Here is a 15,241-nt window from a genome sequence, read left to right on the forward strand (position 1 = left end):
AAGGAGGCGTGCGCATACTTAAGAGGGAGGGATAAGGAGGAGGAAAGAGGATCTCATTTTTCTTTATTTTTAATAAAAATCTTTTATATTAAGAAGAATGAAGATGCATAGCATTAGTTAAAAGGGGGCCTTAGCCCCCGACCCACTTTCTTTCCCCTTATCTTTTCTTTCCTTCCCTTTTCTTTTATTTTCTTTCTTTTTCTCTTGTTTTTTCTTCTCCTTCTCTTTCTTTTTCTTTCCCTTCCCTTTGTTTTCTTTTCCTTTCCTTTTTTTTCTTTTTTCTTTCTTCTTTCTTTTTTGTTTTTTTTTTCTATCCTTGTACATAAGGTGTGCTTGAGGCATACACCTCTAGCACGCTACATGAAAAAAGCGTATGAGGCGTATGCCTCTTTCACCTGAGGCGTATGCCTTAGAGGTAGTTAAAGTACTTGAGAATCGAGAAGAAGAAGAGTTTGTCGAAGAAATCAGATGCGTTACTGTTCACAGCTGAAGAGCCTTTCTTAACAATTTAAGAAAATTACAAATGGGCCCTTGAATAGGTGCCCAAATACAAAAAAGGACAAAACGACATAAATGCCCTTATATTCTCAACACTCCCCCTCAAGTTGAGCATAGATATTTGTCATGCCAACTTGTTCAAATTGTTGTCAAGCTTTGATTTGGAGACACCTTTAGTAAGACAATCGGCCAATTGATCTTCAGACCTCACAAAAGTTAAACAAATCTCTCCACTGGCAACTCTTTCTCTAACGAAATGTCGATCAACCTCTATATGCTTTGTACGATCATGTTGAACAAGATTGTGGGCTATGTTTATGGCTGCTTGATTATCACAATATAATATCAATTTGGAGTATCAATTTGCACTCCCATTTCTGTCAACAAGTTCTTCAGCCATAACAATTCGGAAACTCCATGAGCCATAGCTCTGTACTCTACCTCTGCACTAGATCGAGCCACAACTGATTGTTTCTTACTTCTCCAAGATACAACATTACCACCCACCAAGGTACAATAGCCAGAAGTAGACTGCCTATCATCAATAGAACCTACCCAATCAGCATCAGAATAAGCCTATACCTTGAGATGCCCATGATTAGAATACAACATCCCTTTTCCTGGACATCCTTTTAAATAGGCTAGTATTCTATTCACTACTTGCATATGAGATGATCTAGGCTTGTAAATATATTGGCTAACCACACTCACAGTATATGATATATTTGGTCTAGTCAAATACAAATAGAGAAAGCGGTCGACAAGTCTTTGATACACAGCTTTGTCAGGAAGGACATCTCCATCATCAACTCCCAACTTATGATTGGGATCAATTGGAGTTTCAGTTGGTTTACAATCCAATTTCCCTACTTCCTGAAGCAGATCAAGGACATATTTCCTCTGACAAATATAAATGCCCCTCTTTGATCTTGCGACCTCAATCCCTAGGAAATACCAAAGATTTCCAAGATCTTTAATTTCAAATTCAGTAGCAAGAAAAGACTCTAGTTCATTAATTCCAAAGATATCATCCCCCGTGTTAACAATGTCATCAACATATACTATCAACATAGTCACTTTTCCATTCGCTCTCCTGATAAACAAGGTATGGTCAGCTTGAGATTAAGAAAAGCCAATTTTTAAGATAGCTTTTCTGAATCTGTCAAACCAAGCTCTAGGGGACTGTTAAAGGCCATAAAGGGATTTTTTCAAACGACAAACCTTTCTTTCACTCCCAAGGATGTTCACTCCAGGAGGAAGTTCCATGTAGACTTTTTCCTGAAGGTCACCATTAAGGAATGCATTCTTAACATCCATTTGATACAAGGGACAAGAATAATGGGCAGCAAGAGATATGATAACTCGAATTGAGTTCATCTTGGCTACTGGAGCAAAGGTTTCCTGATAATCAATGCCGTAAGGTTGAGTGTACCCTTTTGCCACAAGTCAAGCTTTATACCTTTCAATTGAGCCATCAGCTTTATGCTTCACTGTGTAAACCCACTTACATCCAACAAGAACTTTGCCCACTAGAAGAGAAACAATTTCACATGTCTGATTTTTCTCAAGCACCTCCATTTCCTGGTTCATAGCATCCTTCCAATGAGGGAACTGCACTGCCTCAGTAACACTGTGAGGGATAAAAACAGAAGCAATGGAAGAGATATAGGCACAATAAGAGGGAGATAAGGTACTATAAGAGGCATAATTTGAGATAGGATATTTAGCACATGTCCTTTTTGCTTTACGAACCGCAATAGGAAGGTTAAAGTCAGAAACCACACTAGGAGGCTCAATAACAAGTTCGTATTAGAAACAAGAGGTTCGGAATCCAGATTACCTGAGTCCATGAAGTCAGATTGTAATGGATATTCAATCTCTGGAGTCATCCTCTTTTTTCGTCTAACGAACCACTGGTGTGAAGACCGAGGAATAGGAGGAGGCACAGGAGGAGTATTACTACCACCACAAGGAGGAAGAGGAGAAGGAGAAGGATCGACAATACCAATTACAGCTAGAGCAGGAATCGGCATACAAAAAGGAGTCCGATCTTCACTAGCATTCTCCCCCTGAAGAGAAGGACAAGAAGACGAAAAGAAGGGAGTAGACTTAAAGAATGTAACATATTTGGACACGTACATTTTTCCAGAGCGAGGGTCATAACAACGGTACCCTTTTTGGACTGAAGAATATCCCAAGAAGACACACTTAATAGACTTTGGATCAAATTTCAACCTAGAAGGACTCATGTCATGGACAAAACAGACGCACCCAAAGACCTTAGGAGGAAGATGAAAGGTATCCTCATCAAGAAAAAGAAGCTGATGAGGAGACTGGAGATGAAGGGTCCACGAAGGAAGTTTATTAATAAAATATACAGTTGTTTGTACAACATCCCCCCAAAACCGAGTTGGGACATGCGTCTGGAATAACAATCCCCTTGCAACTTCAACCACATGTCTATTTTTCCTCTCTGATACCCCATTTTGTTGGGGGTATGAGGACATGAACCTTGGTGAATTACTCCTTTCTCTTCAAGGAAAGTTTGTAAGTGCTTCTCAAAGTATTCCTTGGCATTGTCATATCTAATAATCTTAATCTTCTTTTCAAATTGTGTCTCCACCATATTAAAAAAGCCTTTTATAATTGAAGGAACTTCAGCACGGCTCTTCATCAAATACAGCCAGGAATATCGCGAGTAGTCATCAACAAAGAGAATAAAATATTTATAACCACCCATACATGGAATAGAATAAGGTCCCCAAACATCAGTATGTATTAAATGGAAAGGAACATTACTTCTCTTGTTACTTGCAAAATATGTGGTTCTACATTGCTTTGATAGTTGATAGACTTCACAATGTAGACCGGAACTAAACAAGGACTCAAACAGACTAGGAAACAAAAATTTCAATGAACCAAAAGACACATGCCCAAGACCATGCCACAATTTCAATTGACCTAGATTTTCATCATGACAGAACTCAGACTGACACATTAACCCAAACTTTGGAGACTAATCAAGAAGATCAACTCCATCGGCTTCATGCCCACTGCCAAACGTTTTCCCCGTACTCAGATCCTAGAAGACACAATAAGATGGAAAGAATGTTACAGAACAATTATGAGACTTTGTAAGAGAGCTAACAGATAAGAGATTTCTATGTAGTTGTAGGACATGGAGAACTGATTTCAGAGAAAGGTTGTTAGTAAGATTAACTTCACCCAAACCCGAGATTGAGGTTTGAGATCCATCACCAATAGTAATCTTATCTTTCCCTGAAAAAATTTTATACGTGGTAAAGTAGAAAGGCATACCAGTCATATGATCACTGGCTCCTGTGTCAATTATCCAAGAGCCAGAGGATGATGCATGACACGCAAGAGCAGTACCTGATTTTATAAAGGCATTGGAAGGTGTATGTGAACCAGCAGATGTAGGGAACCCACTCTTTTCAAGATGGAGCAAGATGCCTCTCAATTTTTCCATCACATCAGATGTGTCATGAGTAGATGCCTAGGCAGAAGAACTTCCCTCAAGCATGTGAGTCTGAGAATCATGACCAGCTGTAGAAACATGAGCATTTACCTTCTTTCCGATTTTAAACTTCTCAGGCTTTAGGTGGGGGTTTAGTTTCCAACACCTATCCTTGGTGTGCCTTGGCTTCTTGCAAAATTCACAAACTACATCCTCAGGTTTACCAAAACTCCGTTTGGGATTTATAGACACAAGAGCAGTGTGCTCACTGACAGGAACTTGCATCATGGCAATCCTCCTACTCTCTTCATTCTGCACCAAAGAATATGCCATGGAGAACGACAAAATATCAGCACTAAGGATGTGTTGCCTGGTGAAATCATAATTGGCATTTAGTCCAACAAAAAAATCAAAGACTCGGTTTTTCTCAATGCACTTCCTATATTGTTCAGCATCAATAAGATCCTTCCACTCCAAAGCTTCTAAATGGTCCATTTCTTCCCAAACTAATTGTAAGTAAGAGAAATATATGGCCACCGATTTCTTCCCCTATCGCATATCACATGCTTCTCTTCACAACTGATAGACTCTAGCCGTGTTCTTCGCTTGAGAATAAGTTGAAGTTAACCTATCCCAAATGTCCTTAGCTGTTGGAAGGAACATATAGTTGTGGGCAATGAGAGGCTGCATAGAGCATACCAGCCATGACATGACTAGCAAATTATCCTGCTCCCATTTGGAATAATTTGGATCTTCAGGCTTCGGCTTAGCTTCCTCACCGGTAATAAACCCAAGCTTACCTCCTCCTGCGGTTGTGAGCTTAGCTGATTGAGACCGTTCAAGAAAATTTGTCCATCAAGTTTTGCAGTAGTAATTTGCCCTCCAGCATTGTCATTACTTCCTGGGAGGACATAGGTAGGTACGTACACATCCTTGTGTGAATCCATTGATCACCACCCCTCTAAAAAAACTTTTCTTACCAACACCACAATCTCCCAACACTAGCTGAACACCCAAACACCTTTCCTTGAAGGTTAAACACGAGCTACAACAATAAACAAAAGAAACGGTGCTGGCGGCAAAATAGGGGAAGAAAAAAATTCCCAAAAATAATTTCAGGGCTTCAAAAAATCTAAGTCTGCTTCCTGTAATCTCAGAAAATTACCACACTTCAAACACAAGTGGGTTTAACAGCAACCAGCCCACCATGCGAGCATGCAAGCCCTAAACTCCAAATCTGTATTTTTCGCCAATTTTCATCTAAAAAATCCAAGAAAAATGTAAAAGAGCTTCAAACCTCCATGAAATATATATATCAAAATTCCTCTAAAAATGAGGCACATCAAGAGGTCAAAACCGCAAATGAATGCCGCCGACTGTACGGACTGCTGACATCAACCGGCGGCGTGCTGATGTCAGCAAGTTCGTCTGTGAGTCACGACCAACGGTAGATGCTCTCCTTGATCTTCCGATGCTCTGATACCAAGTTAAAGTACTTGAGATTTGAGAAGAAGAAGAGGAGGAAAAGAAGAAGAAGAAGAAGAAGAATAGAGGAAGAAGAGTTTGTCTAAAAAATCAGATGTGTTACTGTTCACACCTAAAGAGCCTTTCTTAACATTTTAAGAAAATTACAAATAGGCCCTTGAATAGGAACCCAAATACAAAAAACGACAAAAGGATATAAATGCCTTTACATTCTCAACAAGGTGTCAGCGCCTCTGGCATACACCTCAGGGCGTTTTGGGTTGCCTCACCTAGCACGCCTATAGGCATACACCTCCCACACCTTTTAAACTAGGCATTGCTTATGAGAAGCCCCAAATGCCGTATTGTGATAATCAAGCTGCTCTTAACATTGCCCATAATCCGGTACAACATACAAAACTAAACATATTGAAGTGGATCGAAACTATATCAGAGAGAGTTGCTTTTCAAGAAGTGTGTCTTCCATATATTGCCTCCGATATGCAACTTGCTGATCTCTTCACTAAGGCAGTTACAAAGACCAAGTTGGAAACAGATTTACGCAAGTTGGGATTGACTAATATCTATTTCCAACTTGAGGGGGAGTGTAGAGATATAGTGCAATAATGATTATTGTGGTCCCCACTACTGCATTTTTGTTTTGTGTTATTTATGTTTGCTGTTGGTATGTTAGTTATGTTAGTTATATCAGTTTCTGTTAGTTGTTTGTTTATGTAAGAAGTAGAGGCATTAGTGGAACTTTACTATGTTTTAAATTGCTAATATATAAATAGCTGAGTGGGGCGGCAATTCTATTGACCCACACTCTTTCTCTAATCTCCCTCCATTTTCTCTTCTCTTCTCCTTCTATTCTCTGTTCTTGTTCTTATTGAATCTACACTAGAAGTTAGATTGATTAGTCTTTATTACACAACTTAAGTCATCTGACATTTCTTTACTTATTGAACCATGGCTATAGCTACCTTTATTTAGTTTTGAAGAAAACAATTAATGACTACCTGTGAATCCGCCTTCCACTATAACCTTCTCAGAGCAGATAGCCCAGCCCAATCTTGAATCATCCCCCATACAAATAGAGCCTGAATATACCATTGATACAGTCCCCCTCCCCTCCCCCCGGATAATCTTGAAAACCATCCAATATATAGATAGACAGAAATTTGACCCAAAAAGGTTATTTCATTACAGCCCAAAACACCTGATTTCTAGTTACCCCTTGCATGGCTAACAAATCTTCCAATCCATTTGCAGATCTGACCCAAGAAAATGTAGTCCACCAATGCATGCTAGCTCCCTCAGGGCCTAAAATTACCAGCGTAGAGTCCCTTCAACTTCCTGAAACTTAACTGCTTAGGGAGTCTCCAGTCCCTAACAGCCCCAAGTATAGGGCAGTTAATCAGTCCATTCTTCTGCATTCCAAAAGGGCCTGGATAGGCTGGATTACCGTGTGAGCGTCCATCAAAGTTTAGCTTCAATCTGTTATTTCCAGAGGCTTCCAATCTTTATGAGCTTGACAGATCACTGTGGAGGAGGCTGCAACCACTCCCCAAGTTATCATGACCATCCACCAAAAAATCCTGAAAAATCCTTGAATATTTCCATTTTTTTACCCAATGCACAACCTTTAAACTTATACTTTCAATGATTGCTTCCTTGGACCTGCTAGTCTCTTCGAATATTTAACCCTCCTACTACCTGAGTTCCTGAGTAGTTATCTTTTGCGTATTTACATGTGTGTGATTTATGTTTCTTATAAACACAAAATGACAGTACACATTGTAAACTTTTACCAGAAGATCATTTTTGAAGTTTCTAATACCAACCATACATTATTGAAACAGGTATTACAGTTGGTTAATATTAGAACTCTTAAAGGGTGAACATATTGAGCATTGCTCATGCAAGCAGTCATTAATGGAGCTTCAGTGACAACTTGGGAAACTGAAAGAAATGCAAAAAGGCAAGAAGAAAATGTTAAATTGAAACTTAGAAAAAGAAAAGCACCTGCAAATTTACACTTGCTGAATCTGTATAACACAAACCACCAGAAATTCCTTCTTGAGTATAAGTGTCTGAACGCACCAACTCAAGATTTATGGTGCTTGTTGGATTGCCCCGACCCATTATCGCATTAAATAGAGAGGTTTTGCCAGCACCCTATAAAAACATAAAATCAGTATATAAAACATTCGTCCCATTAAAATTTTTAATGCATTTTCCATGTTTCATAAAATAAAATGCTCAATACCTCAAGACCAACTAATCTCACTCTACGAGTTCTCACATTAACCTCCTTGAAGACAGTAGTGAAATCACTGGTACAGAATATGACAAAACCACTTAAACCTTCTGGGCAGATGCTTCCTCCCTCATGAAATGACCCTGTACTACAATTCTTACTGGGGTTTATGGACTCTGGATCTAGAGCACGTAATAGAGAATCTGACACTATCTGGTGCTTTGGGGGCCGTTTGAGTGGTGCTCCAACTAAGACTCGTATCTTTTGTAAATCAGGTTCTGACCCATGATTTGATGAATAGACTGGAGTTGAAGGTAATGACTCTACTGTAGTTGAACACCTGGATGGAAGAAACACACATAAATAAGACATATACATGGTTAAATAAACATTTTATCTAGGCTCCCTCAATTCATGAGAAAATTTAGCAAACATCATCATTAAAGTAACTTCCATTGGGCATTTCTTTCCCAAGTATTTAAACTTTTGATGGCTCATTTAAGGAAAACCCCAACACAAGGAGAGTTATATGTTCAATATGGACTCTGGGAGTGAGTGCAACCAATCTAGATATCTTAGGATTTGTTTGGGTCGGTCATAGGATTCCACCACATGCCAGTAATAGGCAGGGTCATGTAGGAAAATCCTTAATTGACCTTACTAAAACTTTCATACCTGACTAAACACTTGTATATGTAAATGTATGTGTAGAAACATAAACAATGTGATGTACTAGCATTGCAGAGAAAGCACCACAAGAAGCATATTCAGTAAATGGTAAGAAACCCGTGTGAAGTGACTTTTAGGACAGTTTCTTGACAATTTAATTAACAGAACAGATTGAGTTGAAGATTTAATTGGACAAAAAGGCATCCAATTATCTTGGTTTTTCCCAAACTGAATAACTCTCAAGAGACTTTTAGAACTACCCTGCTTTTCTTTCCGGCATAAATCTGATATATATGATGTAGCGGTGCCTAAATCTGAATATCTGAACCTCTATTTAAATAACTTAGAGCTTAGAAATACTGAGTGAGAGAAAGAGAGATTTAATATTTGAAAATTACCATCAGAAACTGCATATGAGAGATCAACAATCTTAACCCATTTAGCCACTTAATACTCCTATATTTGCATAACCAGAAGAGGGGAGAGAAAGGAGAGAGAGAGAGAGAGAGAGAGAGAGAGAGAGAGAGATCATGCACTAGTTGGTGAGGGATAAAAAGCTACCCAATCAACATTCCCACATGCAGGAATCTGATGAACCAGACCTAACAGTTACAACCCAAAGAAAAAGATAGAAGACTACAATACTCTTCTTTGTTAGAGTCATTTAAAGGAAACATGTTCCTTCTGGAATCAACTCATTCAAACTTCTTTCTCTCTTCTTAATCAATAAGAGAACTTTATACAAGATAAGCTGAAGCTTGTAGTAAACAGCAAACGATTATATGCAAGCAGAGTATGACAGCAAAAATGGAGAGAGTGAGAGGGAGCGCGGTAGAGGGATAGGAGGGATGGAAGGAAGGGGCAAGGATAGATGTTCAGCTGATGGTGGATACACTTAGGTGCATAGGCAGTTAAGGTAGTGATGGAATGGGAGAAAAAAGAAGTTCTGCCTTCTAATTTCAAAGAAAAAACAGGTAGGCAGGACGGAGATAAATGCACCTAATCTACAGGTAGAGAAGCTAACATAGAAGCAATGGATCAGCAATTCTGACTCAGTTGAGACATCAAGAATTGGTAGTTTGGATGTAATGGAAAAGAGGATCTACAAGAAGCTGAGAGCTTTAATACTGAGTTGCCATTTCCAGAGGAAGAAGACACTAGATGCTACCAAGTATGAGTAAATGAGTAAAGTAGCATGTTGTGAAAACACAATAAGCGGCAGCAACATCAAAGAAAACTTGCAATAAAAAACAGGGTAAGGTTTGATGAGCCAGAAAGGGGCATACAGGGGTATACAGGGTAAGGTTGATATTTGAAGGCAGGGATGGCTCTGATGGTACTTCCTATAAAAAACTGTTAGGGGAAAAAGGATTAGGTTTTGGAGTCTCTCCAAGAACTGAATCAGTCTTCAGCTTCTTCTCCCATCCATGTCCAGAACTCCAAGAATCAGGAATGAGTGTTTAACCATTTTTGGCTACTAATGATTCACTTGTGCCTGTAATAGACACACCAGTTCACAGAGCATTACCAGAAGGGGTGAGTAAAGGAGGTGGGAAATGGCAATTAGGGGAAAAGTGGGGCAGGATTTGTGAGATGGCAATTAGGGACGGATGAAAGGGAGCAGGGTGAGAGAATTTGGCAATTGATTTGTGAGATGTTGGAAGAGTTAAAACAGAAGGAATAGGAAGGGAAGAATTAGATATTTAGATCATTGGAGAAGCAAGTTAGTGGAGAGGAGGGAGGAATGGAAGAGAAAAGATTATCAAAGGATGAGACAGCCCAAGTAAGTGATAGAGTAGATGGGATTACAATTGAAAGGTCAGGAAAAGATGAAAGTGTATTCAAGAAACATGCTTCCAACGACCCCATGCACCCTCGGTTAGAGTTGGGTCTCTTATAGTAGAAATCAGGAAGATTATTAGTTGGAATGTAAGAGGGCTTGGTAGTGCTAGAAAGATAAGAGTGATCAATGACCTTTAGAAAAGTGAAAAGCAAGACATTGTTTTGTTGCAGAAAAAAGTTTGCAAAATTGGACAGAAAATGAGTTAGCAGTCTATGGTGTTTAGGGGTAATAAGCTGGATTATTGCCCCTTCCTGGGGAGCATCAGGAGGACTAGTTTACGTTATGGAGGACTTAAGGATCCGTTTGGTTCGCAGTCAGAATCGGAATCGAAATAGTCTATTCCCATAGTCTGTTTGGTTCAGACAGGAATGGGAATGGGAATTGGAATCAACAGGAATGGGATTTCATTCCCAAGGGAGGGGCAGGGAATGGTCATTCCCTCAAATGGGGGAATGCCATTCCAGCATGAATGGGAATGGGATTCCAATTCCGCCTAACCAAACACTTGGAATTGGAATAGCCCATTCCAATTCCAATTCCAGACCCCTATTCCCACAAACCAAATGGGGCCAAAGTAGTGGAGCCATTGAAAGAGTTGATTGGTAGGTTCTATGTCTGTAAAGTTCAAAAATTTGGAGGGGTTCACTTGGGAACAATCTCATGTGTATGGACCTAAAAGCTACGTTAGGGAATAAAAACCTATACAGAGACCTCACCTAACAACATAAGCTTTTAGGTTGAATGGTTACTTGAAATGGTCAGATCCTTTTTGACCATGTGGTCCATTGTTCAATCCTCCTCACCCCCCATTATAATTAATTAAATTTCAGCACAAGGTAAGGGTGAGCCTGTGTTTGTCCATGTTTCAAGCCCGATGGGCTTTCACATGAGAGGATATGTTAGAGAATAAAAACCTATTCAGGGACCTTACCTGGCAGTTTAAGCTTTTAGGTTGAACAGTTCTTTGACAAGCCAAAAGGAGAGGAACGAAATGTTGGAGGAGTTCTATGCAATTACAGGTTTATGGGATGGGCCTTGGTGTTTGGGTGGGTATTTTAATGTGATTAGGTTCTCCAATAAAACAAATAATTCACACCTGCAAATTTCAACAAGCATGAAGAAGTTCAATGAGTTTATAGATTCCCATGAGTTAAAAGGATATTTCCCTTATTGCAAGCTCAATTCACCTGGTCAAATCATTAAGAATCCTCTCTGCTCAAAATTGGATGGATTCTTATTTAACTTAGGGTGGGAAGAGCATTGGGAGGGGATGGTCTCTAGAACCTGACTAAGAGTTACCTAAGACCATTGTCCTATTAGGATAGGGCCTGAAGAGTTGTTGGGTGGTTCTACCCCTTTTAGGCTTGAGAATATGTGGCTAACTCAACCAGATTTGTTCACAAGGTATAGGAGTGATAGAGAGAAGAGTTGAGAAGAATAACATGGAAAGGAGTGGCATTTTACAAGCAGAGAGATGGAAAGCCTTTGGGTGACAAAATGAAGGTTGGAGGGACCGAGTGGTCAATTTTGAATTATGATGATGCAAGATTTTTGGGAAGGAATTTTGATGATGTGGAAATAAAGAGAGTTGTTCTTTCAATGGATAGATCTTAGGCCCAAGGTCCAAATAGCATTTTTATGGATTTTTATCAAGATTATTAGGAGATTCTGAAAGATAAATTATGTAAGGTGTTTAATGATTTTGTAGATAGACATTTCATTAGCCTAGGCATCAAAGTTACTTTTTAGCACTATTTGAAGAAGTCTAAAGTCGTCCACCCAAAGGATTTTAGGCCAATCAGTTTAGTGACTAGCATTTAGAAGATCATTGCAAAGGTCCTCTCATTAAGGCTTAAACTTGTACCTCCTCTTAATATTACTCAATTTCAAGGGGCATTCATTGCGGACAAGTAGATTACCAATCAAATACTCATTGCTAATGAATGTATTGAGGAAATGAGAAGATCCGGTGGCAAAGGTTTTGTGTGCAAACTAGATATCGAAAAAGCTTATGATTTGTGTATTAGTCTTTCCTATAGAGGTGATGAAAAATGGTGTATTTGGTGATAAATGGTCTAAATGGGTAGAAGGGTGTTTGCAATCATGCCACTACTTGATTTTGGTTAATGGAATGATGAAGGATTTCTTTCTGGTATGTAGAAATTCAAGACAAGAGGGCCCACTCTCTCCCTTTCTCATCACCTTGATAGCTGATGTTTTTAGAAAAATAGTTTCTAGAGTTTATTGAGAAGATATCTGTAGTGGGTAGAGAGTTGGAAGGAATAACATTGCAGTCACTCATCTTTAGTTTGTAGACTATAATAGTTTTCTGCGAAGGTGATAATCTCAGGAGGGCAAGAAATTTGAAGTTGTTGGTTAAGATGTTTGAGCAAATGTCAAATTCAAAAATCAAATTTGACAAAGTTGTATTGCAGGGGTTACACCAAGTTTGGGAGTGCTTATTCTAATAAGCACTTATGAGTGTTTGGTGAAAAAAGCACTAATTTTGAACAGGGGTAGTATAGGTATTTTCAAAATGATGTGGCAAGTCAAGATGGGCCAGAAAGGAAATAAGCACTTAAAAATAAGCCCAAAATTTGGGCTTCGAAAATAAGTGTTTATTCTCAGAATAAGAACTTATTTTGGGCTTACTTCCCAAATGCAGATAAGTTCTTATTGGTGTGGTCCCAGCCCAAAATAAATGCTTATTCAAATAAGCACATAATTTTAAGCACTCCCAAACTTAGCCTTAGTATGGTTGACAGTATCCTAGAGTCCATAGCCGGTTCCGTTGGGTGTTTGGTCACCTCTTGGCCTTTGAACTACTTGGGGCTTCCTCTAGGAGCCAAGGAGAGGAGATTTGCAATCCAATCTAAGAGAGATTTGTGAAAAGATTGGCAGCATGCAAGAGGAAATATATCTCTCCAAGAGGTAAGAAAACATTAATTAAGTTTACACTTGCAAATTTGCCAATAATAGTGTTTAGGATACCACAAAAGGAGGCTAAGAAATTAGAAAAAGTACAGGTTTCTGTCCTTTCCATGCCAGGTTTCTGTTTGTATCTTCAACTTTCCTAACAAAATTACCTTACCTTTTCCAAAAAAAAAAATTAGAAAAAGTACAGAACTTCATGTGGAGAATCTAGAGAGGGCAAAAACACTTAGTTAAGTGGGAGGTAGTCTATAGTAGCAAGGAGATAGGTTAGGGAATGGGTAATGTAGGCAAAAAAGAATTTATCCTTACTAGGGAAATGGCTTTAGAAAAGGTAATTGGAAAGAGAAAGATTGTAGCACAAAGTGGTGGCAAATATTCATGGAGTGGAGGGTAATGATTGGGATGCTTGTGTATCTCTTCAAAAACTTCGGCATCACCGAAGAAAGCTACACATGACATTCTTCTTCAATTTCTAAGCTCAGCCATGTATGATCTCTGTTCTAAGAATTTTGTATTACTTTTGAAGGATGTGTGAGTTGGGATTCCCCTATCAAGGACATCTTTCCTTCTTTGTTTATTGTCTCTTTGTATAAAAAAAAAAAAAACACCTCTTTTAAAATTCCTTACACCTCTTGAGGTTCCAATGGGTGGTTGTTGGGATTTTAGTTTTAAAAGGGGCTTAATGGATGGTGAGCTTGACGAGGCTGTGGCCTTGTTGCTTACTCTTGAGAAAATTTGTTTGGATTCCCCTAAACTAGATAGGCAAATTTGGACCCCACATCCTAAAGGTCTTTCTTGTGTGCCTCGTTCTTCAATTCTCTTTGTTCCTCTCCACAAGTTCAGTTCTTCCCACTGTTTCAAAAGAACAATGCACAAAAAAACACAATGGGGAATTTTGCGCCTGAGGCACAAGGCGCAAGGCAAGGCCCACGGCTTTCCAAAGCAAGGCAGATAAATGCAAAAAAAAATGCTAAAAAGGGAGACTTTGCTGGGCTTCTGTTCCTCCAGCAGTGCTCTGGGCTGTGTGGTCAGAAACAAACAGAAGATTGTTTAATCAGAAATCCACTTCTGAAGCCGAGGTCATCAATTCAGCCATGGATGCCATTAGGAGCTGGTTGTCAATACATAGAATGCTAAAAAAGTTTTTGAGTGTGGACTTTTTCTGATCATACTTTTTTGAGAGTGGACTTTTTGTGAGGTCCTTTTTTGTACAGTTACTCGTTGTACACAGGACCAGTTATTTTTTTTTCGATCAGCAAGAAATTTTCATTAATAACAGAGAAATTCAGTTACAATAGATAAAGATTGCAGAGGAACATTAATCTGAACTGCAATCTCCAACAATCAGTTACAATTCTGCCCAAGACAATGAAGATCTATTTGCCTCTTGTTTTGCTAGGGTATCCGCCACCCCATTTGCATCCCGTTTCCCAACCAAACTGAGTGTTAATCCTCCTTGCAAGTGTGTCAATTTCTCTGAAGATAAATTTGAGTTTCCAAGGTACTGATGTGATGTTTTTGGCCCAAGAAATGACCAATAGTGAGTCTCCTATTTCTAAATCTGTTATTCCTATCTGCTCAGCCATCTTTAGACCTTGAAGTAGGGTTAGAGATTCAGCCTGTATTCAGTCACCAAAACCTATTGGTCCTGAGTAGAGTGCCACCACCACACCCAGATAATTTCTAAACACACCCCCTATGCCTGCCCTTCCTGGGTTGCCAAGAGAACTCTCATCAAAGCTCAGTTTTAGTTGGTTCAATGCCGGTGGCTTCCATTCCATGCTTACAAGTACTTTGGGTGCATCTGTTTGTGCTACTTCAGCTCAATTTCTTAGGATCTCATTCGTGGAGTAGTTTCTGAATATCTCCATGGCCTTCACCCAATGTGCAGTTTTGATTTTTATGGCTTCAATAACTTCCTCCTTTATTTTACTTTTTCCAGAAAAAATTCTTAGGTTTCTTTCCTCCCATATAGTCCATACTGTAGCTGCTCTTACTGCCTTCCATAAGCACTTTCCTCTTTTCTTCTGTTGACACAGGAAAGAGGGGCTGAATAGACTTACCACATCCTATGGGGGAACCCATCTGCATCCAA

General features: G+C 39.2%; 1 protein-coding gene across 3 annotated transcripts in view; it reads right to left on the bottom strand.

The window, feature by feature from the left end:
• Positions 1-15,241, bottom strand: part of LOC104586294 (lipase class 3 family protein) — a 63,003-nt gene that overhangs the window by 10,200 nt on the left and 37,562 nt on the right. For all 3 annotated transcript variants that reach the window (XM_088896599.1, XM_010243469.3, XM_010243470.3), the window contains 2 exons: positions 7,710-8,040; positions 7,466-7,618 (listed from right to left, as the gene is read on the bottom strand). In XM_088896599.1, the coding sequence (XP_088752725.1) occupies positions 7,466-7,618; positions 7,710-8,040 (484 nt within the window). The remainder of the gene's footprint in view (positions 1-7,465; positions 7,619-7,709; positions 8,041-15,241) is intronic.

The sequence above is a fragment of the Nelumbo nucifera genome, chromosome 1 (assembly GCF_055504915.1).
Source record: "Nelumbo nucifera cultivar China Antique chromosome 1, China Antique-T2T, whole genome shotgun sequence".
Lineage (NCBI taxonomy): Eukaryota > Viridiplantae > Streptophyta > Magnoliopsida > Proteales > Nelumbonaceae > Nelumbo > Nelumbo nucifera.